Source organism: Silene latifolia, chromosome 10, assembly GCF_048544455.1.
Source record: "Silene latifolia isolate original U9 population chromosome 10, ASM4854445v1, whole genome shotgun sequence".
Classification (NCBI taxonomy): domain Eukaryota; kingdom Viridiplantae; phylum Streptophyta; class Magnoliopsida; order Caryophyllales; family Caryophyllaceae; genus Silene; species Silene latifolia.
Genome location: NC_133535.1, coordinates 22,074,325 through 22,098,507, shown reverse-complemented (window position 1 = coordinate 22,098,507; position 24,183 = coordinate 22,074,325). Strand labels below are relative to the sequence as shown.

Here is a 24,183-nt window from a genome sequence, read left to right as displayed (position 1 = left end):
GCAGGATAATGTCATTTTGCTGCTGTCTTTTCATGTTTATGTGAAATGGTGTTTTCAAACTGTATATAAACTGTAACTAATGAAAATCAAACTGCATTCTTTCATATTCAGTCAGTTCATTACATTAGATTTCATAGATTGCACAAAATATATAAGCAAAAGGTTTACAAAAGAAACACCATTAAACTTGGAGAAGTTCTATGGGCATCAGTTCGGAAGTACTATTCCCATGTCTGAAATAAGTTGCTCCAAGTTTGTTTCCTTCCCTTCTAACATTAACCCTTGAATGCATTCTCTTACCAACTCATCGTCAACAGTCAAGTCTCTAGGTAGAGTTCCTTCTCGCCTTTGAGCTTGCTTCTTCAAATGAGGTAAAGGATAGTCATTATGACCTTTTCTTTTCATAATTTCAATCACACATGCTTGTAGGCTTAACCAAACATTATCCAAACATTCATGTTCCTCCTCCTCCCAAGCTTCCGTAACATTTTTTACCAATTCATCGATTGTTGCTGCTGGTTTTGTTGATTGCAAAGATTGTATTGACCGAAAAAAAACCCAAATCCAACACGTTAAGATCTGGAGAATTAGCTGGTTGATTCCTAAGCGTAATATTGAACCCGTCGGATGTGGCGGCTTGTACAAACTCATGGTCAGTTGATTTCATATGAGGTCTTGCGTTGTCTTGTTGGATTGTTATAGTTTTTGAAGCACATGTTAGCCATTTGCTTTTAATGGCAGGCAACACTTTGTCGATGAACATAGCTTTAGTCACTTCTCTATTGATGCTAGCAACAGGCTTCGTTTCAAGTGTTCCCGCTTCTCTATTTCTACTTCTCCTCTGGGCTGGTTGTTGAAAAGTAAAGGGAAATAACCCAATTTTCCCATCAAATATGAGTGCCTTGTTTTCATCATAAATGGGTCTTGATACAACAGCCATGAACATAACTTTTGTGATATACCTTTTGCTTTTACATGACCTATATGGGTGAGTTTCACCCTTAGTAAGGTACACTCTAGAACTTTTTTGCGTCATATCAAACCATTTCTCATCAACATGAACAATATTATCCATTGTTTTAAACTTGAGAGCATTCAATAATCTGTCAAAATATAACTTGGAAATTGCAAAATTAAGACGAAGATACTTGTTATCCGCAGTTAGTTGTGGTTTGATGGCTGAGGTATGAGGTACAATTTCTCCTTCTTTTATCCAAGTTTGTATTGTGCTTTTTGCTACACCTATTGATTTGCTGAGTTTGAGCATTGTATTTTTTGGAATAATATATTTTTTGGAAATCTGATTTGATTTACTTACCTTTTAATAGTTTCCAAAATATAACATATACTTATTATATTATATTTGTGTATGTTAAATAATTAACATCTTTATATTAATTAATATCATACGTGGGACCCGTTATTTTAAGGAAACTCGTCATATTCTAATATTCTCTAAATTTATACTTTTAACCAAAACTATATAATATTTACATTTAAGTCCCTTGTTCAGGTCCATCATACAGCGCTAGTGATTTAAAACTATATAGTATAATTAATTTGTATAAATTTATTTAATTACATAGAAGTCCCTTGGTTTCTGGAACCGATATATACCTCAACCGATTTCAATCCCTTAATCGAAGATTGAAATTATAACTTAGCCGTCGGAATTGCACTGTTGTACTCTCAATAAAAGATGCCTCTGATGCTCAGATTTTGAATAGGGAAGCACTTAATTTCTCCTTCAATTTTAAAAAGGGTAAAATAAAATATGAGCTTTGAAATGTTGCTGGGCTACCAAATCTCATGATGATACTGTATTCAATAAAGAAAATTAAGAGGTTATGGCTTATAGGAAAATTAAGAAGTTATGGCCTGCTAATCCGATGGCCAAAGAAAACGGAGAACCCACATGTGCGAAAGTAGCTTATTATGTTAGTCAATATCTTGATCTTGAGCCAACCAAACCCGTTATTATTTTCTTGCCCTTTTTATGAAATGGATTCTTTTCATTTTTGAATATTAATAACCCTCAGAACTTTCAAAATTGGGGCATTTCTTGTTGGGTTTTTGTGATTTTTCAAGTTTAATTAATGTAATTTGGAGATGGTAGGAGGAGCAGTGAGGCAATGAAATTGGGGATATAATGGAGGCCGCTGGTTGCTGGCGTTGTTGGCTGCTTTTACTCTTTTGTCGACGTTGACGTGTTTGAGGCCGTTGAATAAGCAACCAAGGTCTTGGGGAGTTCTTCATTGTTAAAAAAAAAAGATAAAATGGAGATGATAATTAGGAAAGAGAAAGACAAAAAGAACAGGGAAGACAGAACAATGAAGATGAAGCCTAGGAAAATAAAAGAAGTTACAGAAAAAAAAAGAAAAAAAAAAGAAAAAAAAAGGGGAAAGAGGAATAAATAGACTAATAGAAGATGACCGACATCAACGGTAAACAAAATGACCAAGTGTAATCAGGAAAGGGATTAGGATAGTTAGGATTATAGTGAGTTAAAACATAGTTTGGATTATTATAGAAAGGACACCCATAGTATGAATTATTCCCATTAATTAGTCCTTTTTATATGGTATCAATTTTTTGCCACTGATTAATTTTGTTATTCAAGTTAATTTTGGCAATGATTGAGGAATTAATCCTTGTTAATATATTATGAATTAGTGAGATAATTTAATTATAGCAGTGATTGATGATTGTTCTGGTTTAGTACGTTATTATACTTATTTTTTACGTTATATTTTTGAGCTTGCAGATTTGACCCACAATATATTTAGTAGAATGCAAAATTAAAGGCTCAATTAGAAGTTAATATAGTTAGGCGGGAAAAAAACGTAGAATCACCTATTCATTTAGTAAATAGGGGATAAGACCTATTAAATTTCTCATCGTTATATTTTACTTTGGGAAAAAATTAATCAAAACAGTTAAGTGGTATCTAATGTGTACTTCTGTTTTAATGAAAACTAGTTTTATATCCGTACAAAAATGTACCGGTACGTTTTTAAAATCTTTGTTACTTCTTACTCGTACTATTGTGCACTACGGTGATTATTTATTCTCTTTATGAAACCCTATTACTCTTTTGTTATAGCTGTCTACCTTCATCTTCTACCCCTTTATACTTGATAGATTTTCCTTCATAGAAACTCTTATGTTGCTACACTCATTTTTCATAATCATCATCCTCATTCAATATCACACGTCACAAGCAGAGTTCTTATTGCAAATTAAATTACTCAAAGAGGGAATGGTCTTGACAACTTTATCTGATGGATGCCCAGACGCTTATGTCAAAGATCAAAAGTACCTTGATCAGTTATACTATGAACCGCCAAAGGTCGCTCCCCCGCACAAATCCAATAAAGTCCATCCCGTAGCTCACCGACTCCAATCGTCATCCTCAAGGAACGGTCTTGTATAAGACATGAATTTTGGGAGAATTCAAAACAATAATTAGTGTTTGTCGTAAGTTGAGATATAGAAATCAAATTGCACTTTAAGCTGGGAACAAATAACACTTTATGAAGAGTGGGAGACGGATTTATATATATAGAACCCATCGTCGTGGACACAACTTGTTGTCCATTGGGGAGACAGACGGGTCGGCCTGGAATCGTGTAACTGTCCTCCAAATATTGCAGAGTACCTGTAACATGATTAGAGGCTCCTGTATCAAGTATCCAAGAACACATACCACTGAGACGGTCGTTAGCGAGGAGGGAATGAGCACTGGCGCCTAAGATGACGGCATTGACTTGCGTCACAGGCTCCTTGTCACGGCTGGAATCTGAACCCGAGGCAGCACCCGAGTCCTTCCCACGAGCCACTTCCTTGCGCCAACGACGATACTCAGCCACCGTTCGTGGTCTCTCACCCGCGGATTTGGGCGTTCTAGCCAAAACGAATCCTATTTCACCAATCGGGAAACCGTTTGGATTTGAAAAAAAACCCAGAAACTTCATGGCCTCTGGTTTCACAAAAGGAACAGAATAATTGGCGTTGTGCACCCTTCTCCTGATCGCGTAATACCCTCCAATCGATAGAGGAATTAGGGATAGCTTAGGCAGCAACTTCAGACACATCCGGATTGGACTCGATTTTCAAACGTTCTTGTTAAACGACTACACTGTAGGCTCGGCTGAGACTAGGTAGAGGATCCAACTGAAACTGTTGGGACCTGACACTACCGTATAAGGAGGAATCAAGACCCATAAATAATTGGTGCAATCGTTCATTATCAAGACGTTTAAGGGCAGCGGAGCCTATGTCACATTCACATTTTCCGCACTTACAAGCAGACGGTGGTTCGTGCACAATAAGAGAATCCGAGAGGGTTTTTTATTTGCCATAATAAGTGGTTACATCCATACCTTTGGTTTGTTTACAGTTATTGAGTTGAGTTTTCAAACCGTGAATTTTGGTGCCGTCAACGACATCGAACTGCTCTTTCAATTCCGCCCATAACACTGATGCATCCGCCACATAGGAGACATTGTCGATAATGGAGGGATCGATTGTGTTGCGTAGCCATTGCACGAGTGTACAGTGAACGGCCTCCCAATTGTCGAGGTCAAATTTGCTTGTTGGCTTTTTGATCGAACCATCTATAAATCCGAATTTGCGTCGAGCTTTTAAAGACATCGTCATGGAGTGTTGCCAGTCATGGTAGTTGTCACGACGAAGCATGATATGAGATATTTTTGCGCCAGGACCATATTGGGATCCGAGATAATACGGGCTCGAAGGGTCGATTTTTGGAAATTCGACAGTGGAATCGAGCTTGTCGCCCATGGCAGCTGACTTGAGAATTTTCGTGGTTTTAGGGTTTTTGAGAAGAAATCCCTGATACCATGATAAGCGTATGAAGGGAAAAAGTTGAGTCTTATTGATCAATGCCCACTGGCTTATATAGTTACAATGTATGGTGTGAATACAATCAATATTGCTATAATATCTCCTATAATTACGGCATATATAATATCCAAAGATATCGGTATAACCGATATATTCCTAACATATCTTAACAATACAAATTTGAGTTTTATTTTTTCATTTCTGAATTTTTTTGAAATTATAATGTTCATACTTGTTATACACTTTCTATGGATATCTTTCCTATATATATTTTTCTAAAATTTGCATTGACTGGGTTAAATAAATCTACCCCAAATATGTGGTGGGGGTTACCTTCAAAAAGTTACTTTTTATTCCCGTAAATTAAGGGATCAATAGAAACTCTCAAAAAAAATTTCACGTTTATAGTATAGAGATGATCATCAAATCCTTTGGATAAGAATAAATTTTGTAAGGGCCTAGTATGTTAATGTGATTGGACATAGTTAATGTGTAATGTAATCAACTGATTTTGTAAAGAATTTATGATGTTGATATTTTTTTGGTGTTGACCAGGAATATCCGTACCGACAGTTGAGGTAATCTTCTTCGGTACTGAAGGCAATTTAATGGATTGACCCCAAGTTATAAATGTGTAATGGGAGACTATGATTTTAATCTTAATTTATTAAGTAAGTTGTTAAAATTTAATTGTATTCTTAAAATTATATTATAGGTAAGTGATATTTGATGATAGATGTACGTTGGAATATTTTCAAACTATGCTCAAATAAAAAGAAATGTTGTCATTAGAACGTGGGTTTGTTGTGGGCCCATTTAATTTTTATATTTTTTTCCTGATAACCAATCAGAGTGTTTTAAAGATCTCAGCTTTTTTTTAATTTTTTTTTACTTGTTACCTTATTTAGCTATATGCCTTTTGGAGGGAAAATTAAGAGAATTTTTATTCTCTTAGTAGTAGGGAGAATGACATCTTTTGATCAAGTTATTAATCCGCTAAATGTAATACAATTTCAGCCCACTTGTTCTTTTCTCTATATGGCAACATTCAAAATTATGTAACATATTTTTAATGTAAACTAGAATTAGTGAAACTAGTTATTTTTGGTGCTACCTAAAATTAGTAAACCGAGTTATTTTTGGAATTGAATAATTGTTGGGTACTTTTGTCCATGTGACAATGTTTTACAAGGAGATGTTACAATTTCAAAAGGAATCTCAAACCTACGAGGTTTAATTTCTCCTCATTGTTGTTCTATTAAGACGAATATATCCGACATAAGTTAAAAACGGGTAGAATAATATTTTATTTGTATAGATGTTGTTAGTATTTTAGACCATGTAAGGCTCATCTTATGATATAAAATTACTTACTAATTTTATGCGACTGTCTAAAATCTACATGCATGCAAAGATTTTAAGACGGAAAATTCCTTACATCGGATATAAGGCGAAATGGACACCACAAAGATCGCCTACCTTTGTAATTCTTGAGCTATGTAAATGTGGATGATCCTCCTCTTACACCAAACCATCAAAATAGATGGTCTCCTTTGGTGTGCACCCAAGAGTAGCCTTAAACTTACTACAAATAATATTAACTAGATAATATTTGAGTATTATGTATGTATATTTGATATACTAACTAATACTCCCTCCTATTTCCTTATATCTTCCCCTTTCTTTTGGGCATAAAAATTAAGAAAGGGGAAGAAAGAAGGAATAAAGTAGAATAAAGTATTGTAAGTTGTGAAATTTATAGGTGAGAGAAAATAATAAAGAATGAATGATAATAAAGAATAGATAAAGTAATGAGAGTTGTTGATTTTTTAGGATAGAGAAATTAATAAAAAATAAATAAAACTTACCAAAAAAGGAAATGGGGGTGATAATCAAACTTGTATGAAAAAGGAAAGAGGGAAGATAATAGGAAATTGGAGGGAGTATTACTAGTATTGGTGCCCGGCTTCGCCCGGGCTACCTTTACTTACCATTAATTTTTTTTTTATTAAATAAAATGAATAAAAATTGCATTTCCCATAAATTTATCATTAATATATTTTTCTATGACATATCCCAAAATAACGATGAAATAAATTTTGAAACAAATTCACACTTCCCGCTATTAATATTTTACTCTTATTAATGAAACAATAGTAATAACCTTTCACTAATTGCCCGTAATCATTGTTACTTACACTACTCCCGCCGTAATTATTGTTATTGTCAGTTTGTCACTACTGCCACGTTAATATTGATAATTTTACTACTCCCGTCGTAATTATTGTTACTTTCACTATTGCCGCATTAATATTGATTATTTCAGTACTCTCGTTGTTGTTTCTACCACTTTCACTAATCTCGCTGATAATATTGTTACTTTTACTATTCAAATGAGTGATTAGTATCATATAACTATATCCAATGTTACTATAATTCTTTTCTTTACTGACGGAATTACTTTTATTACTTAGACATGCAGTTTTAAGAGGATTATATATTTATATAAATATATTACATATATGCATTAAGTCAAAACGAAAGAATTATGCAATATTATATATTATGGAATATAACTTGAATTATTTATAACCTACTCATATTATATTTTTGTATGTTAAATAAGTAACATCTCTATACATCTAATAAACTATAAAGTTTAATAAAATTGCATAAATTTTAAATTTAATATATAATTTTATGATTATAATAATTAATACCATAAGTGTGCATGTTTATACTAAATAATTATTTTATTTTATGGAAATTGACCATCTTCCAGTCTTCTATAAATATTTAGGAAAATTGTCAAGCATCTTCTTTCTTTTAGCCTCCTTGAAATTGACCATCTTAATTAATTATTTTATTTTAAAGAAATTAACTATCTTAATTAATTATTTTATTTTAAGGAAATCGACCATGTTACAGCGGGAGAGGTGAACATGTCTCATAATTTGTTGATTATTTTTCCCTCTCATCATAATTTCGATATATAAATTGTAAATGTATGTGTTAACCAAATTTAGAGAAATCATATTTCATAGAAAATAAAATTTAAATGTTAAATAAAGGTAGCCCGGGCGTAGCCAGCCACCAAACCTAGTACTATAAAAATATGATATTTCGTGAATGTTATAATATTAAGAGCGAGTGCAGTGAATGTGTCTCATAAATTTTTGATAAATTCTATAGTACTCCCTCCGGCTTATAATTTTCTTCCCATTTGTGTTTGCACATATATTAAGGAACTGATTAAAGAAAGCAAATGAAATAGATTGAGTGGCCAAGTGGGCATTGATTAATGTAAAGCTAATTAAGTCAATTATACAATACCAACAATAACCACAAATTAGCGGACTAAATTTCCCACCAATTTACAAGTGGGAAATTCAAAAAGTTACAGAAAGTGTCCCACCACTTTAGTGCCTAAATTTCCCACCACTTTACAAGGGGGAAATTCAAAAGGATACATTAGAGGGAAAATTTACATTGGAGGGAAAATTTACATTCAAAGAAATTTCACTAGAGGAGCTGGTACAAGGTACAACCACAAAAGACATTTTTTCATTTTCTGAAAATATCTTCATTTCCCTTTTACTGAGGGAATCTTCAATACTTTCCCTACATTAAATAATGCTTCATTCACAAAAAAATACCCACATTTATTTCAATGAGAGGGCCCAATCTCACTGACGATGAGAGGCATAGAATCGCTTGCATCCTGTTCGAGAAATCAAGAGATTACAAACCCGCAAGAGGAACATTCAAGTTACTGGCAACCCAATTTCAAGTTGATAGAAGAACCGTCTTTGAGATTTGGAGAAAAGCAAAAGAACAAAGACAAAATGGACAGCCTCTTGCTGTCAACTCCAAAATGGTAGGGAAAAAAGGAAGACCAAAAATGGCAGTACCAATTGAACAAATAAGGGCAACAAGCATGGGGAATAGAAGCACAATGCTCAAACTCAGCAAATCAATAGGTGTAGCAAAAAGCACAATACAAACTTGGATAAAAGAAGGAGAAATTGTACCTCATACCTCAGCCATCAAACCACAACTAACTGCGGATAACAAGTATCTTCGTCTTAATTTTGCAATTTCCAAGTTATATTTTGACAGATTATTGAATGCTCTCAAGTTTAAAACAATGGATAATATTGTTCATGTTGATGAGAAATGGTTTGATATGACGCAAAAAAGTTCTAGGGTGTACCTTACTAAGGGTGAAACTCACCCATATAGGTCATGTAAAAGCAAAAGGTATATCACAAAAGTTATGTTCATGGCTGTTGTATCAAGACCCAATTATGATGAAAACAAGGCACTCATATTTGATGGGAAAATTGGGTTATTTCCCTTCACTTTTCAACAACCAGCCCATAGGAGAAGTAGAAATAGAGAAGCGGGAACACTTGAAACGAAGTTTGTTGCTAGCATCAATAGAGAAGTGACTAAAGCTATGTTCATCGACAAAGTGTTGTCTGCCATTAAAAGCAAATGGCCAACATGTGCTTCAAAAACTATAACAATCCAACAAGACAACGCACGACCTCATATGAAATCAACTGACCATGAGTTTGTACAAGCCGCCACATCCGGAGGGTTCAATATTACGCTTAGGAATCAACCAGCTAATTCTCCAGATCTTAACGTGTTGGATTTGGGTTTTTTTCGGTCAATACAATCTTTGCAATCAACAAAACCAGCAGCAACAATCGATGAATTGGTAAAAAATGTTACGGAAGCTTGTGAGGAGGAGGAACATGAATGTTTGGATAATGTTTGGTTAAGCCTACAAGCATGTATGATTGAAATTATGAAAAGAAAAGGTCATAATGACTATCCTTTACCTCATTTGAAGAAGCAAGCTCAAAGGCGAGAAGGAACTCTACCTAGAGACTTGACTGTTGACGATGAGTTGGTAAGAGAATGCATTCAAGGGTTAATGTTAGAAGGGAAGGAAACAAACTTGGAGCAACTTATTTCAGACATGGGAATAGTACTTCCGAACTGATGCCCATAGAACTTCTCCAAGTTTAATGGTGTTTCTTTTGTAAACCTTTTGCTTATATATTTTGTGCAATCTATGGAATCTAATGTAATGAACTGACTGAATATGAAAGAATGCAGTTTGATTTTCATTGGTTACAGTTTATATACAGGTTGAAAACACCATTTCACATAAACATGAAAAGACAGCAGCAAAATGACATTATCCTGCAAAATGACATTATCCAGCAAAAAAAAAACAGCCATTTCCTGCACAAAAATGCATTTTACAGCAAAAAAAATGCATTTTACAGCAAAAATCCAGCAACTTTCAGCACATTAACCAATTTAACAGCACTAAAACGTCAATTTACAGCACATAAACACAAAAAAACAGCCATTTCCTGCACATTAACCCATTTTACAGCAATATAACATCAAAATATTGCAGAAAAATGCATTTTACAGCAATAAAAACAGCAATTTTATGCACACTAACCAATTTTACAGCACTAAAACGTCAATTTACAACACAATAAATTAAATTATGAAAGAGATATACCTTCATCCCCTCCTCTTTCTTTTCTGGGTTTTCCTCTTTCTTTTCCAGGTTTTCCTCTTTCTTTTCTGGGTTTGCCTTTTCTCTTTGTTCCTCCATTTTTTATTCCTCTTTGTTATCCTCTTTTATTAACCCTTTCATTTCATTAACTGCCCCAAGATCTTTCCAGGGATCCAAGCTATCACCATAAATATCATCGTCGTCATCATCAGATGAAACCGTATCTTTTGATGTTTTAGACGGCTTAACTTTTTTGCGACGTCCAATTGAACCATCCATGTGACCCTCTGCTAATTTTTGGTCCCAGTGCTTTAGAATAAATACTGAGGAAATCTCACAATCGGAATCTTCAAATACGTCATCAAATCCTTCGTAGGAATCAGGTTCACCATACCCATGAGTATCCGAGTAGTAATATAATGTCTTAGGAAAGTACCGTTTGGAAGAAGACATAGTATGTTTAGGATCTTATAGAGGACATTAATTAGATCTGAAAAAAGAAACAAGAAAAATGGTGAATGTATTGCGCCGCAAAGGTAGGAGAGATGCAGAAATTAGGGTTTGTGAGATGAAAAGAGGGATAAAGGAGGCTTCATGGGTAGGAGTAGTAATGAATTTAGGTGTGATATTGGGTTTAGGTTGGGTTTGCAGGTATGATATCTAAAAAATGGGTTTTTTGATCCAAAAATATGAAGGTTTTGGTACGTAAATTGTAAAAAATCTAAAAATTTTGGAGGGAGTGTTTAAGTTAGTTAATTAGGATTAACTCATTTAATCTTGAAAAATTTATTAAACAAAATTATTTAAAGAAATTAATCAGTGGCAAACAGTGTAATTATATGAAAGTTATTGGGACAAAATGGTAAAAAGACTTACCAAAAAAAGGAAATGATGAAGAGTGGGAAGAAAAAAAAAATACTTCCTAATAAGGTAAGTGGGAAGAAAATAGGAAGCCGGAGGGAGTACATTTTAGTATAAATGATAAATATATGAGTTAAGTAAGTCTAACGTAATTTTATTTCTTAGAAAATAAAATCTAACGGGCGGGCACCAAACCTACTTTCGTATAACTAAAATGATTATTTTTTAATAGAAAATTAATAGTGCATTTTATCAAAAAGTATTTACATTTATCGAAAAATAGTCATATTTAGTTTGTCTCAATTCAAACAAAAATAACTCGCTCTCGGGTGACTTGTCCGATAATGGTATACAAGGTTTGCATGTTATCTCGTATATTCAAACAATTATTCTCATTTTAGACAGGTATATCCGTCTAAATATCTAAACGAGTTAAATATGTCACCATTTTCATAATAAGATAAACCCCATTTTCGTTGTTTGTCTTATTATGAAAGTGGTTATATATTTGATCCGTCTACAACTTTAGACGGATAGTAGACGTCAGTCAGATTTTGTGATTCAAATTACTAGTAGACTGACTGACCCTTCCCGCACAAAACCCTTGGTTCACCAAAATTATCGCAATCTTCTTCAACTTTCCGCTCAAACATGATGAAACTAGCCACCATTTTCAAGTCCAGGTTAATTCTTTACCTTTACCTTTCCCTTTCCTTTTTTTTTTTACTGTCTGTCCATTTCAATTTTTTTTTACTGCAGTTTTAGGGTTTATCCTTCTACATTTTTTCCTTTCAATTGTTTTTACATTAATGCATGTTTCCCTGCAGTAATTTTGATAATCCTTCTGATTATTTGGTAATTTTTTGGGTTATTTTAACTGCTGTAGAAGTTACAAAATCTCATGAAAAAAAGGCTGTATTTTTATAAAGGAGTGGAGATACACTTTATGATTTTACATTGTTTTGTTTTGGATTTTTACAGGGTTACTAATTTTCATGATTAAAAGGATGTATTTTTATTCCACAAAATCTCATTTGAGACCGTCTTAAGACGGCCTTTTTTTGGTACGATATGGTTCATTTGAAGCTGGCTAGAATGACTGTTGTAAGCTTAAGATGGTCGTAAGCAAGACTATTTGTTAAAAAAAACATTGGTTGAGAGAAATTAGGTAAATTTATGCGTTTTATTGTTTAATGTGTGATGGTGGAGCATATTAATAGAAAAGCTCTTCTAGGAATGAATTAATGCCAGATTTGAAAACTGGGATTGGGTTGTTCGATGAATTAATTCTTGAAGATATTAGTTTCGCCTCTTCGAGTGCTAAGAGAATAAGTTTGTTGGTGTGTTTACTTGGTCATAGAATACAATGAACAATGAGAAATTTGAAGACATCTGATTTTTGTTTAACTTTTTGTTATGATTTTGTTGGCATTAGGAATAATCTGTTGGAACTTAAGTAGCTTTGTGTCGCTGATATTAATTGTTTTGTTAGGGGAAGTAATTGTGGGCAATTACTGGGTGGTGCTCAAGATGTTTTCATGGGAAGTGCCAGATTCTCGACTGTTGCACAAGAAGCTTCTACTGTTGCACAAAAAGCTTCTACTGGTGGTAATGACTACAGTTTTGAGAGATAGTATTTGAATTATTGTGCTGCAATCCTTGTAATCTTACCATGCTTCTGATGTGTGCTGAATTATGCAGGTCGCAATTTTGCTCCATTTATGCTTTACAAAGGAAAAGCGGCATTTAAAGCCGAGCCTGTAGCACCCACATTTACGAAAAATGAAGTATGGAATGGACTGTTTTTCTTCCTTTGATGTCATTTTTCAGGAGTTTGTAGACAGTGTTTTGTAGTAGCATTCTAATAAGGGATTCACCTGGTTTCCTTTTGTGTAGGCTGGGGATCTCTTTCTCAAGCGTTCGGGCTGTATTATGCTGTCCTTTTCGCACTCTATAGGGGAGCGTAAGTATGACTGGGAGCAGATGCAGGTTAGGGTTGCTTGCCTTTTCCACTCTGTTGATATATTTTCAAACAGTTAAAAGTTTATATGAGATAATGCTTCTTCTATTGTATTTTATAACCAAGTTATTTACAAACTTTGCTTGGGCTAGTAATCAGAAGTTAATACACATACTGGCTCCTGATCTCTTTGGCAAAACTTATTATATGATGTATCTGCATGCAATAATTCTGGATGGCAATAGTTGGTGCATATCTAATTATCAGTCCTAGTAAATTCTTACTTGCAGCAATTCTAGGCCTCTCACTTATACGCCCTGTGATTTTAATGTTCTTCCATCCTTTTTGCACATGGTTTAAGCACAAATTATTATATGACTAAAAATAAACAAGCGGCCGAGTGGTTAGGACTTAAATCTATAATAAACAAGCGTGAGTGTACAAATATAGTTACGGGGGAGATGGTGAAGGTTGTCGCCGGTGGTCTGGAGGAGGTTTTGGCGTTGCGGCAGGTGAATTGTGTTGGTCCACACACTTCGATTTTTAGGATTTACATTTACGCATCTTAGTTTGTAATAATGTAGACATTTGTAAGTCGTACACTTCTTTCTTGTTGAACCACGTGTCATGATATTAGCCTTTGTATAGTTTTATAGGCTTTCATAAAACGCATCATTCAGCTTCATATTTAATGTTTCTTACTACTACAATTTTACTATCAAATAACCCTTTAGGAGGCCTCTTCACTGAAAATACAATTTCTATCATAACTTCATAAGCTTTGTTATTACTTTCTTTTATTTTACTCTTGGGAGTAGGCTTTAGGAGGTCTCGTCACTGAGAACAATGGTGGTTTTTTAAGGAAGGAGAGAGAGTAGCGGTGTTCTCATGCGGAGGCTCTGGTTTAGGTAATTAGAAGGTTATGTATTTAAGAGGATATCAAATTTGAAGAATATTACGCAACGACAATCTTTGTATTTATGGATTTACTGTTGGGGATTTAAGGTACTCAAGCCATTGTTTTTTACTATGAAAGCTTTAGCAGATATAGGTGACTAAGGTGAGAAAAGAAGCGAGAAGGACAAACTAATACATACCAAAAAGGAAACGGAAAGTACATATCAAGATAGAGGAAGTAAGTACTTATGATTTTCTGTTTTTGCATGTACTCTATTACTTCCTCCGTTCCATTGTGTTCTTTACGTATTCCATTTTGGGCCGTTCCATTTGATTGTTTACTTTTTCGTATATGGACCTACTTAATCAACTAATTGACCAAACTACCCCTATTATAACTCCTCCTTGGTGATTGTGACACTAAAGTTGTGGGCCATACATGAGGGTATTTTGGTTATCCGACATATGGAAAGATTAGACACCCCAACTTGTTTGCACTTTCTTAACATTAATGTAAACGTTATGAAAACTATGGAACGGAGGAAGTATTAGACAATAAGGTGTATTCTTTTTTTTGGGGGGGTTGGGTTTCTTGTCTAACAGCACAAGGTATTATTCAATACAATGATATTAAATAAGAGTTTATCAATTATGCGTGCAACTTCCAAGACGTCCGACCTGCTTGTTGAGATCGAACCAATACGATATCAGGGCTTCAAATTTGAATAGCACGTTGGATTAAATGCTGTTGGCTATTTCAATTTTATTAAAAGTTGAAGGGCCTCGATAGACATAGGTTTTACGTGTCACTCGCTATTTTGTGATTTCTTTCGGTATATGTTTTAAATCCATTATGAGCTGGCAAAAAATTATCTAGGCATTTCTTATGATCACCATCACCTGGAAAATCATTTTGCTTCGTGAAGTGGGCTCAGATTGTTTTGAATATATAAAATGCTTGTTTATTCATAGTTGGCAAAAGTGAAAACATTAATTTCATAGGGCAGATGTACTATTATGCATGTTGCTTTAACATTTACTTGTGTACTTATTATATTCAATATGCTTCTTCTGATGTAGTTTCTTCTGAACTGTTCTAAACCTTTCCCTTGATTAATATATTGCTTCAGCTCTGTGGTTTATATATTGAGATAAGCCAGATAAGTGCCCACATCTTCTATTGTTTCTCAATTTAGTTCCTTTCATTTTCCGAAGATTTCCATGTCCAATAGCGCCAAAGACTTATCATTCTTTGGTTATGAATTAGGATGTTAAAGCAAACGGCGTAATAAACTGGTTGCGATTCTTTTTATTAAGAAGTAACCGTCTTTCTGTGCAATTTTGGATGCATTTTCATTTTTTTTTGCGTTGCTAACACAGGGGTAAGACTATATACTAATGACCCTCTTACCCTACTATTTGTGGGAATCCCATGATGCACTAGGGTAATGTTGATGTTGTTGTTCCCAAGATTTACTTGTAAACTAGTTTAGATCTCGCGCAATGAATGCACGGTATTTATAGAGTTTTTATTTTTATATTACTTAATCATGCTAAATTAACACCTCATTAATTTTTCATATTTCACGTCATTATATTTTGATATGAGAAAGAAAAAATTGCATTGTAAAATTATTCAAGAAAACTGAGTAAATTGAACTGTAAAATAGTAGTGGTATTTCTAAGTTCTCTCAATTTTTTTGTTATGAAAGTAATCAAAACGATTTATAGTTTTGTTTATACATAGTATGAATATAGTATTAGTCAAGTCATTCTCAAATAATAGCATCACTAAAAGATTTAATAGTTTATAGTTTTATAATTTATACTTTAATTAAAATATTATAGTTTATTGTTTAGTGAAAATTATATTATTTGATGAAAAGATTAATTTTAATAAAAAGAGTTATATAATCAAATACATTATAATTATTAATTTCCTTATTTAGTAAATACAATTAAATTATCAATAGCTTCCTTATTTAAAAAGATGCTTTTTGGAGGGAAAAATTGTGAGTTCACCTATTCTTTTAGTAGATAGGGGATTGGTAATCTATATATTACTCAGTCTCGCTATCATAGTGTAGGCTGTGACAGTCTCACACTCTGTATTGAAACTTGAGCGACGCGAGGATACTGTTAAACAAGTATCTTGACCAATTATTACACACAGACTGACGAACATGACAGATATTGTAAAATATTTTAACTAGCCATGCTTTAACAGTTAACACTAGATTTAAAGAGAGGAAAGTTAAATTTTCTTATAGTTTCAACGGGTACTTGCCTCTCCCATGTCTTCCTCTTCTTTTCGGGAAAGTGTTTTTTTATTACACCTTTTACTTTCTTTTTCCATCTTCCCCTCTTCACGCTCTTTTCTTGACTACGTTATTTTAAGAATATTAGTCAGGTTTCAGTGTCGTGTCTGATTTTGGCGTATCAGACACGTGTCCTAGTTCACGTCGGCCATGAATCGTGTTTGACACGCAATACGGTGACTAAGTGTCGAAGTAACTTAGCTTTTCCTTGCTTGTCTTCTTCCAGAAATTTTCTATGTCACCTACAGAGGTTGGATCATTGGTTAGTTTGGGCCCTGGTGGTTCCTGTGAATTCTTCCATGACCCGGCAATGCAGACTGGGTAAGCTTTCAGCATACATGATTTATTATCCCATCATTAGTGACATAGTGAGATTTATTAATCTGTGTATCAATTTTAGTAATGCCGGTCAAGTGCGGAAGAACTTACAAGTTAAAGGAAATCCTGATGGGAAATTCTACTTCATCACCTTGAGTAAGTTCTTTTACAGCAATGGTTTCACCACTTTAAGTTTTGATTTAGTTGAAGTTTAAAGACACATGCATATCAGGCTTTGCAAAGATAGCTGAAAGGCAAATAAAATGATGAAACTAAATTTTAAATTTGGCATGTGCTTCCTCCTGCTGATGATAAGCAATTAAACTTTTTTGTTTTCCATTTATTTATCATACTTTCCTATTTTATCGCACTATACGTGATTTAGCTTTTTTGGGATATCGTATTTTCAATTTTCAGAAGCCATAAGTGCTGAGTTCCTGTTCTTCTGTGAGTTGAACGTTTGTTAGAACAAAAGGAGTGAGTTCAACTCGGACTATTCACCTGACCTTGTGGATCCGGTGGACAGGATCCGGACATGGATCCCTTGACGGATCCTTCTATGGGAGATTGGATCCTTCGGTGTGGGAGTGTTTTGTTCTTACCCTGTGTTTTGTACCGCAGCCCTATATCAAGTGTGATCTTGATATGAATTTAATGCTTTAATAAAGTCTTCATTCATGTTAAACATGAAAAAACTACTTTTCCTTTCTTTTCTTTGATTTTTTTTAACTAATAATCAATTTTTTCAGGGTATTGATTTTCGCAGTACACATTTTACTCAACGTAGTACGCTTTTGACCAAATTACCCCTCCCATAAATTTAAGCATGTATTGCGCAAGAAAAAGAAAGGAAAAAGTACTCCATTAACCACCCCCACCGAGCCCCCTGCGGCAATCGCCTCGGCACTCGACCACCAGCCTTCGTCAACCGGCAACCAAACTTGGCATCACCGCACTCCCCACCACCTCTCGTTCTTGGTCAAATAGAGCGACAAGACATCCAACAGATAAATAATAGGCAAAAATTAGATGTGCTCATAACACCACCTTATTTGCATAGTTTATGCTCCAGAAGATAGATCCACGCGCTATTGTTGTTAAATGGACAAAACAAATGGTCATTGTGGTATTTACTTGCACTAATTTCAAAGGGCGTGTCTTAATTCAGTCGTTAATAATCCTACCACCGAACCGCAAAACCAAACCTTGCGAAAGAAATGAAAGAAAGTGGAAGTCAATATTGATTTCATGATTAAATTTGTAATGAGCAAATCAAATGTTGTTGTACAGTTGAATAAGATTCTACTTTCAAGAAATTTGGTAAATTTTAGAGGTCATTTTGTTGAGAGATAAGTTTTAGTTTTTAGTTAAGGGTAAACAAATGGAAAGTATTGTGTAAAATGTACTGTAATGAGTAAAAATCGTACTGCGAAAATAAATTACGTTTTTTCAGAAAAAATAAAAATTAACTGAGTCCAAATTTAAATTTGGATCCTCGTATCCGAGTCCTTGTTTTTGAGATTTCAAGGATCCGACACTCGGATCCGTACCCGTGTCGGATCCTCGTATTCAAGTCCGAGCATCACAGAGTTCAAGGACATTTTCTTGTTCCATAAATAGCTTGGAATATGAAGTTCTTTTTTCCAGGCATAAGTGCTAACCATTTGGAATTTTTTGTTTTTTTTTTTTAAATTTGTTTTTTGGTGGAATAAGTTCATGTCTAATGAAGCCGAAGAGTCATTATTATTTGGTTATAAATTATGATGTCACAAAGCAAAATGGCTCTCAACTGGTTGTGTTCTTTTTAGTATGAAGCACTGGGGTGACATTCATTCAATGTAATTCTTTATACAAATTTCATTATAGGTTCTGAAACAACCTCTCTATGTTGTTGACCCGTGGGAAAGGTTGCGTACAAAGTCTTGGAGTCCTCGAGGCACCGGGTTGGTGTGGAGGTGGAGGTGGAGGTGCTAGGTTATCTTTTCTTGCTTAGACGATCTTTGGTGATTCTTTGCAACATGAGCTACAAGGCGTTTATCTTTTTTCTTATGCTACAAAGATATTTCACTTTATTGATTTTCTGAGGCTGCTTCTGGCTTCTTATTTTGGCCTAAACAGGGTTATGTTGGTTTAAATGCATACACTACATGCCTTTAATTGTTTTTTTGGCATTTTGTTTTTCCTCTTTCAGGTGTTGCTGATAACATCAATAAAACTAACGACCGCTTTACAATACAAGTGACGCCTGGAGAATTTTCTGTCATCCGTACATCATTCAGTGTATGAGATTATGAATACTCCCTTATATACCTGAATTTTATTTTATACGTTTGGAGTTTGAACTAGGAGTAAATTTAAATCTTAAATGATTCACATGTCAATTGACAGCTTCACTTCCTTTTCAACAAGATATTCCAATTTTCATTTTTGGGGGAAGGAGGGCTTGAAAGGGAAAAAAAATTGATTTACATGAAGCTTGGTTCTTAAAAAAATGGGAAATTATAAAAGCATTCCCTTTTCCTGTCATAAAAGTTCGCAATCTGATAGCAGGCTTTTGTTTCCTCTTAAGTTGAGATGAAACCTTATTTTTTGGGTAGCTAAGGGAAATTAGGCGATTGGTAGTGAGGTGAAGTGGAGAAGAAGGTAGAGGTTTTGTATCAATGCTAAGTAGACATGTTATCTGGTTTGGAAGGTCTTTTTGAGATATTTTATGTTGTCATGGAAAATGGTTAGCATATGTTTTGATATTCAAGTATCTGCCAACAGCTGGGGTTGAGGTTGCCTCAGTTTAAAATAGCACGCCTAAGTCATTTTATTATGCCCTTCTCTTTGCCACACAATGGCTAGGTTTTTACCTTACTTGTCAGTCCACTTTAGAGCTGAAAAGCTAAAAGGAAATTATCGCACAAAATTTCAATTTGAAATATAGATTCATTTTGTAAAAGGAGTCTGCTCTGTGTCTGTGATGCCCACGCCTTGCACCTTATCGCCATGGGCCCTTATCCCCCTCAGTGCATGCTGCGATTTTTTTTTAACTAAGAGGGTAGCTTATAATGCTAAATAAAAGTGTTCCCTTATCTCCTTCAGCTTTGGCTACATTCCTTTTTTGTAGTAGCCGACCTCTCTACCTACAGAGAAATGAAAGAGCACAGTTTTATGGTGAATGTTTTTTTAAGATAAAAGTTGAAAAAAAAATTATCATTTTGGGTTGGGGTAAAACTTATTTCTGAAATTGGTGTCCAACTAGGCTTGAAATACCCAAACCTAAGTCCAACTCAATCTCAACCATCCATCACATTTTCAAACCATCTATCAAGTCGCAACCATCCACCATTACCACTACTGGTCCACTACAGCGCCACCATCCCTGCGACCTGCCATCACCGGCACCCCCCCCCCTCCCTTACAAATACCCCACCCTCCCCACCCTCCTCTACCATTCCCCTCTCCTTTCACCTTCCCTTCTACCCCTCACTTAACCACCGTAATCCTCACAACCTGCAAACTCTCCCTCCCTTCGCTGACCCTCATCCACCGCGACACCACAGTCAACGGTCGAGGCCGCCGACCTTAAGAAGGAATAAGAGCAGGGGGAGGATCTGGGTTGTCCGCATGCCGGCCTTATGCGCCGCTCGCGTCTTGGTCAGTGGTGGTGGGTTCAGTTGATGGAAAGGACATGGATGATGGTGGCGTGGTCAGTGGTGGTGGGTTCCGGTGATGAAGATGACATAGATGATGGCGGTTGGGCCTGGAGATGATTGAGAGGACATGGTTGATAGCGGCTTGTTCAGTGGTGATGGCATGGGGTTTCGATTATGGTGGTAGGGTGACGATATGGTGGCGGTGGTGGTGATGGTGGGTGAGTAAATAGAGATGGAAGATTGAAAGGTGATTTCAAAACGGTGGAGGATTGGTGGTTGAGATTCATTTGGTTTTCGGTTTGGGATTTACCGATCCTAGGTGGACACCAAAACGATAAATAAGTTTCATTCCGAAAATTGGTAATGTTGTTGACTTGGGAAATTAAGCAATGTTGTTGCACTTCACATTATCTTTTAGGTTTAGGCATACTCCTGAGGTTTATATTGAGTGTCGGACTTTGCTATTTTATGACACATTCTCAAATTTTTGGTCTAAAATAAATAAATTGCCCAAGTGTGATACCTACATTGGAGTGTCGTGCTTCGAACAAGGGTACGCGTGTTGGTATAAAGAGTAAGAGTAACTTGCCGTCTTTCGCTTGTTTCATGTCTTTTGGTTTTGTTAATAGCGGTACGATTTCTGAACATCGCACACAAACTAGCAAGTACTGCTTGCTGGTACTTACCATTTAGGCATTTAGCCTTGTTGCTGTGTTCTAATTGCTTTGATCCGTTTTTGTGTTCTTGTGGATCTAATTACCTGGCATGGATTCGATTTGTAGTTTGCTTTGCCTCACATCATGGGATGGGATCGATACACCAACAGGCCACCACCAATGAAGGCAGAGTATTCCTTGAACTCGGGTCGCAAGGCAGAGTACTCCAACGGGCCGCCACCAATGAAAGCATTTAGTTCAGAATGGGATAGATGAAATGTGCCATGTGTTATGTGTACACCATGGCGCAAAGTGTAGTCTTTCGAAAATGTGGAACAATTGTAGGCTACCCAATTAATTACCGGTTAATAAGTGATACAATCGTTTAATTGTTAAGTCAGTGTTTGAAGTTCGAACTGCAGCCTTTTCACGTTTATGCCTTTTCTTGTAATGGGGCTGTCCCGCGTACATGGTTATGGTCCTTCAGCCAAAAGAATATTGAAGATCTTGTGAAGTTGTGAGCTTGCCTAAATAATTTGCTTGTTAACCACCTCATTTTAGTGATCATCTTTTTTTTTTTTTTTTTTCTTTTCCTGTTCGGCTTTAACTCTATCATGTCCAATGTCCATTTTCTAGTAAAACACCATCACATAAAAATGGCCCCAAATTAAAGATGGAGGCACAACCCACAAGAAGTAAAAATAAAGGAAGTGTTCTATTTATTGTAGTATATATTTTCGTAGTAAGCTTTATTTTTGTACAACGGTTTTCATTTGCATGTTTGTACAAAGCTTTATGTTTGTACGTTTTTTTTTTCTTTTTTTTTTTTTCTTCAGCCATGGACGGTTCTAAAGGATGATTCATGTTAGCCGACCTCAAATCATTTTGGGATTAAGGTGGTTGTAATTATGGATGATAAGATTGATAACTATAATGTAAAATGTGTTTTGTAACTTGATTCGTTAACGTAATTTATTTTCGCAGTACGTTTTTTATTCATTACAGTACTTTTTACGTAATATTTTCCATTTGCATACCTTCTCTTGAAAAATCAAAAACTTAATTCTCTCAATTTCCAATATCAGGATCTCACAAATTGATCAAGTTACATCAAATTTTTTCAATTATGAATCATAATTCAGTATGATGGGGCATATTCTGCACCCGCTGACCGAGTCAACATATTGAGCAAGGTCAAAGATATCCACAGCAAGTCAACGACTTAGACAGCCTAACCGACGCAGCCTGTCGGCTGTCTCTTGGGTCTCTACTGGGACAACTAGCAGTAGGGGCACATATCCGCGTACTCATATCCAAGACCCCTCGGCATGGAGTCAACAGGGCCCGCCGGCCTGCCATGGGTCCCTCGGCCGAGGGTAGATCAGTCTTTCCACCTGCTAGCCACTTGGCCACTACGTGACAAAAGGTGAAAGTCTATAAATACTCCTCAACCCTCATTGAGGAAAGGATACACAATCTAACCTAAAACTCACTATTCATCTGGTATAAACTCCCTTATCTCTCTACAATATACTTTGTCAAGTAACATACAACTTAATCCCTTTAAGTTCACTGACTTAAGCGTCGGAGTGAGTACGCTCGGTGCAAAGCCAAGCCCTCAGTTTGTTCATCGTTTCAGGAGAGACCGAGAGGAAGAGTCAAGACAAGGAAGGACATCCAATCACCAAGCTTGCGTGGTAAACAACACTGCTCTGGAATTACACCCAGAACAATTGGTGCCGTCTGTGGGAAAGATACTAGAAGCTAATCAAATCCCTTACAAAAAAAAAAAAAAAAAAAAACAAAACCCATTCGCCGAGCTAAGAAGATGTCGAAACAGCCAGAGATGGTGCGTGTGGAAACTGAATTCTTCCAAGATGACACATTCCACAACTCGAAATCGGGCGATCCCCACCGGCCGTATCACCGATACGACGTACGGGATGCCAACGAACAGATACACCGCCCACCGACCAGGTCACTATCATGGGACATGTGGTTGATGCAGCTAAACTAAAGCTACTCCTGGACCTAATGGGTAGCACGCCGACTCACACTGTCACAACGACAAGAGCGGCGGCACCCCACAGAGAGATCGGGGTCCAAAAAGTGACTCGAGAAACTTGAACGAAGCATTGGAGGAAGCGACCATGTCAAGACGCCGGGGAGCCCAGAGTGCCGGTGGTAGACTCGAGTCCTTCCCGCACTCGCGGGAGGACGATGTCGCCGCAAAGACCGACGAGGCCTGCCCCGGAGGAGTGAAAGAAGTCCGACTCACCAGAGTCGGAGAAGAAGTCCGACTCACCAGAGTCGGAGAAGAAGCCCGACTCACCAGAGTCGGAGAAGAAGCCCTTCCCACCACGGGGAGAGGAGCCGGACTAAGGATGCGAGGAGCCGATCGCCGCGTGTCATTCGACATGTGGTCGATGCCCCTCAACCCCTATGTCCTAGAGGTCCCGGTGCCGACTAAGCTAAAATTGTCGCCCATATCATACAAAGGAGAAAGCGACCCAACCGACCACGCCGAGGCTTTCGAGTCTTACATGTCGGTATGGGAGCAACCTGATGAGGTTTGGTGCCGAGTCTTCCCAACGACCCTGCATGGGATGGCACAAAGTTGGTACAAGGGGCTACCCAATGGGTCGATATCTTTGTTATGGCGACCTAAGGGACATATTTTTGGCCCAAAGTATTCTTGCAATAAGAGAAGGGCCGTCGAGACATCGGATCTACCGACTATCAAACAGGAGGGAGGCGAGTCTCTCCGAAGTTATGTGAAGAGGTTCGACGCCAAGGTTCAGCAGATTCATGAGTGAGCAATGAACCTGGCGGCTTTCAGATCGATGAAAGGCCTCCCGAGAGGAGACTTAAAAACGAGCTCATCAAGTGCGGAGGCTCGAACCTAGACTCCGCCAGGAAGATGGCCGACCAAGCCATAAAGGTGGAGGACTATCACAAAACCTGGGTAGGCCCCAGCGAGGCCGGGCACTCAGAGAGTAAGAGCCGCCGGGAGGACAACCCGAATGAAGGACGCCGTGACAATAATAGGTCACGGTCTGACAAGTCCGCCAGGAAACAAAACTCGGTGGGCGCCGGGGGGAGTTCAGGACCGTACTAC

The 24,183-nt window shown here is 36.4% G+C and overlaps 4 protein-coding genes across 4 annotated transcripts; 2 read left to right on the top strand and 2 right to left on the bottom strand.

Annotated features, from left to right (window-relative positions):
* Positions 1-207: 207 nt before the first annotated feature.
* Positions 208-1,075, bottom strand: LOC141607274 (uncharacterized). Its single transcript, XM_074426631.1, has 2 exons — positions 559-1,075; positions 208-515 (listed from the first exon to the last, which is right to left on the bottom strand). Exons 1-2 carry the CDS (start codon positions 1,073-1,075, stop codon positions 208-210), a joined length of 825 nt encoding a protein of 274 aa, XP_074282732.1.
* Positions 1,076-4,125: 3,050 nt separating this feature from the next.
* On the bottom strand, positions 4,126-4,803 carry LOC141607273 (uncharacterized). The gene is made up of 2 exons (XM_074426629.1): positions 4,383-4,803; positions 4,126-4,274 (listed from the first exon to the last, which is right to left on the bottom strand). The coding sequence occupies exons 1-2, from the start codon at positions 4,801-4,803 to the stop codon at positions 4,126-4,128; spliced, it is 570 nt and encodes a 189-aa protein (XP_074282730.1).
* Positions 4,804-8,536: 3,733 nt separating this feature from the next.
* Positions 8,537-9,880, top strand: LOC141607272 (uncharacterized). The gene has a single exon (XM_074426628.1). It carries the CDS (start codon positions 8,537-8,539, stop codon positions 9,878-9,880), a length of 1,344 nt encoding a protein of 447 aa, XP_074282729.1.
* Positions 9,881-11,819: 1,939 nt separating this feature from the next.
* LOC141605354 (single-stranded DNA-binding protein WHY2, mitochondrial) lies at positions 11,820-21,615 on the top strand. Its single transcript, XM_074424076.1, has 8 exons — positions 11,820-11,958; positions 12,768-12,883; positions 12,977-13,062; positions 13,172-13,264; positions 16,677-16,771; positions 16,851-16,924; positions 18,960-19,048; positions 21,192-21,615. The coding sequence occupies exons 1-8, from the start codon at positions 11,927-11,929 to the stop codon at positions 21,339-21,341; spliced, it is 735 nt and encodes a 244-aa protein (XP_074280177.1). The 5' UTR covers positions 11,820-11,926; the 3' UTR covers positions 21,342-21,615.
* The last annotated feature ends 2,568 nt before the right edge of the window (positions 21,616-24,183 follow it).

Bases quoted from the DNA above. Each gene is read 5' to 3' on its own strand.
- LOC141607274 (XM_074426631.1), bottom strand. From the start codon at position 1,075: ATGGATAATATTGTTCATGTTGATGAGAAATGGTTTGATATGACGCAA. The intron at 516-558 runs GTTTTTTTTCGG...CAACAAAACCAG, and splicing joins TCTTAACGTGTTGGATTTGG to CAGCAACAATCGATGAATTG.
- LOC141607273 (XM_074426629.1), bottom strand. From the start codon at position 4,803: ATGGGCGACAAGCTCGATTCCACTGTCGAATTTCCAAAAATCGACCCT. The intron at 4,275-4,382 runs GTATGGATGTAA...AATGTGACATAG, and splicing joins TAACTGTAAACAAACCAAAG to GCTCCGCTGCCCTTAAACGT.
- LOC141607272 (XM_074426628.1), top strand. From the start codon at position 8,537: ATGAGAGGGCCCAATCTCACTGACGATGAGAGGCATAGAATCGCTTGC.
- LOC141605354 (XM_074424076.1), top strand. From the start codon at position 11,927: ATGATGAAACTAGCCACCATTTTCAAGTCCAG. The intron at 11,959-12,767 runs GTTAATTCTTTA...TTGTTTTGTTAG, and splicing joins GCCACCATTTTCAAGTCCAG to GGGAAGTAATTGTGGGCAAT. The intron at 19,049-21,191 runs GTATGAGATTAT...TTCGATTTGTAG, and splicing joins TCATCCGTACATCATTCAGT to TTTGCTTTGCCTCACATCAT.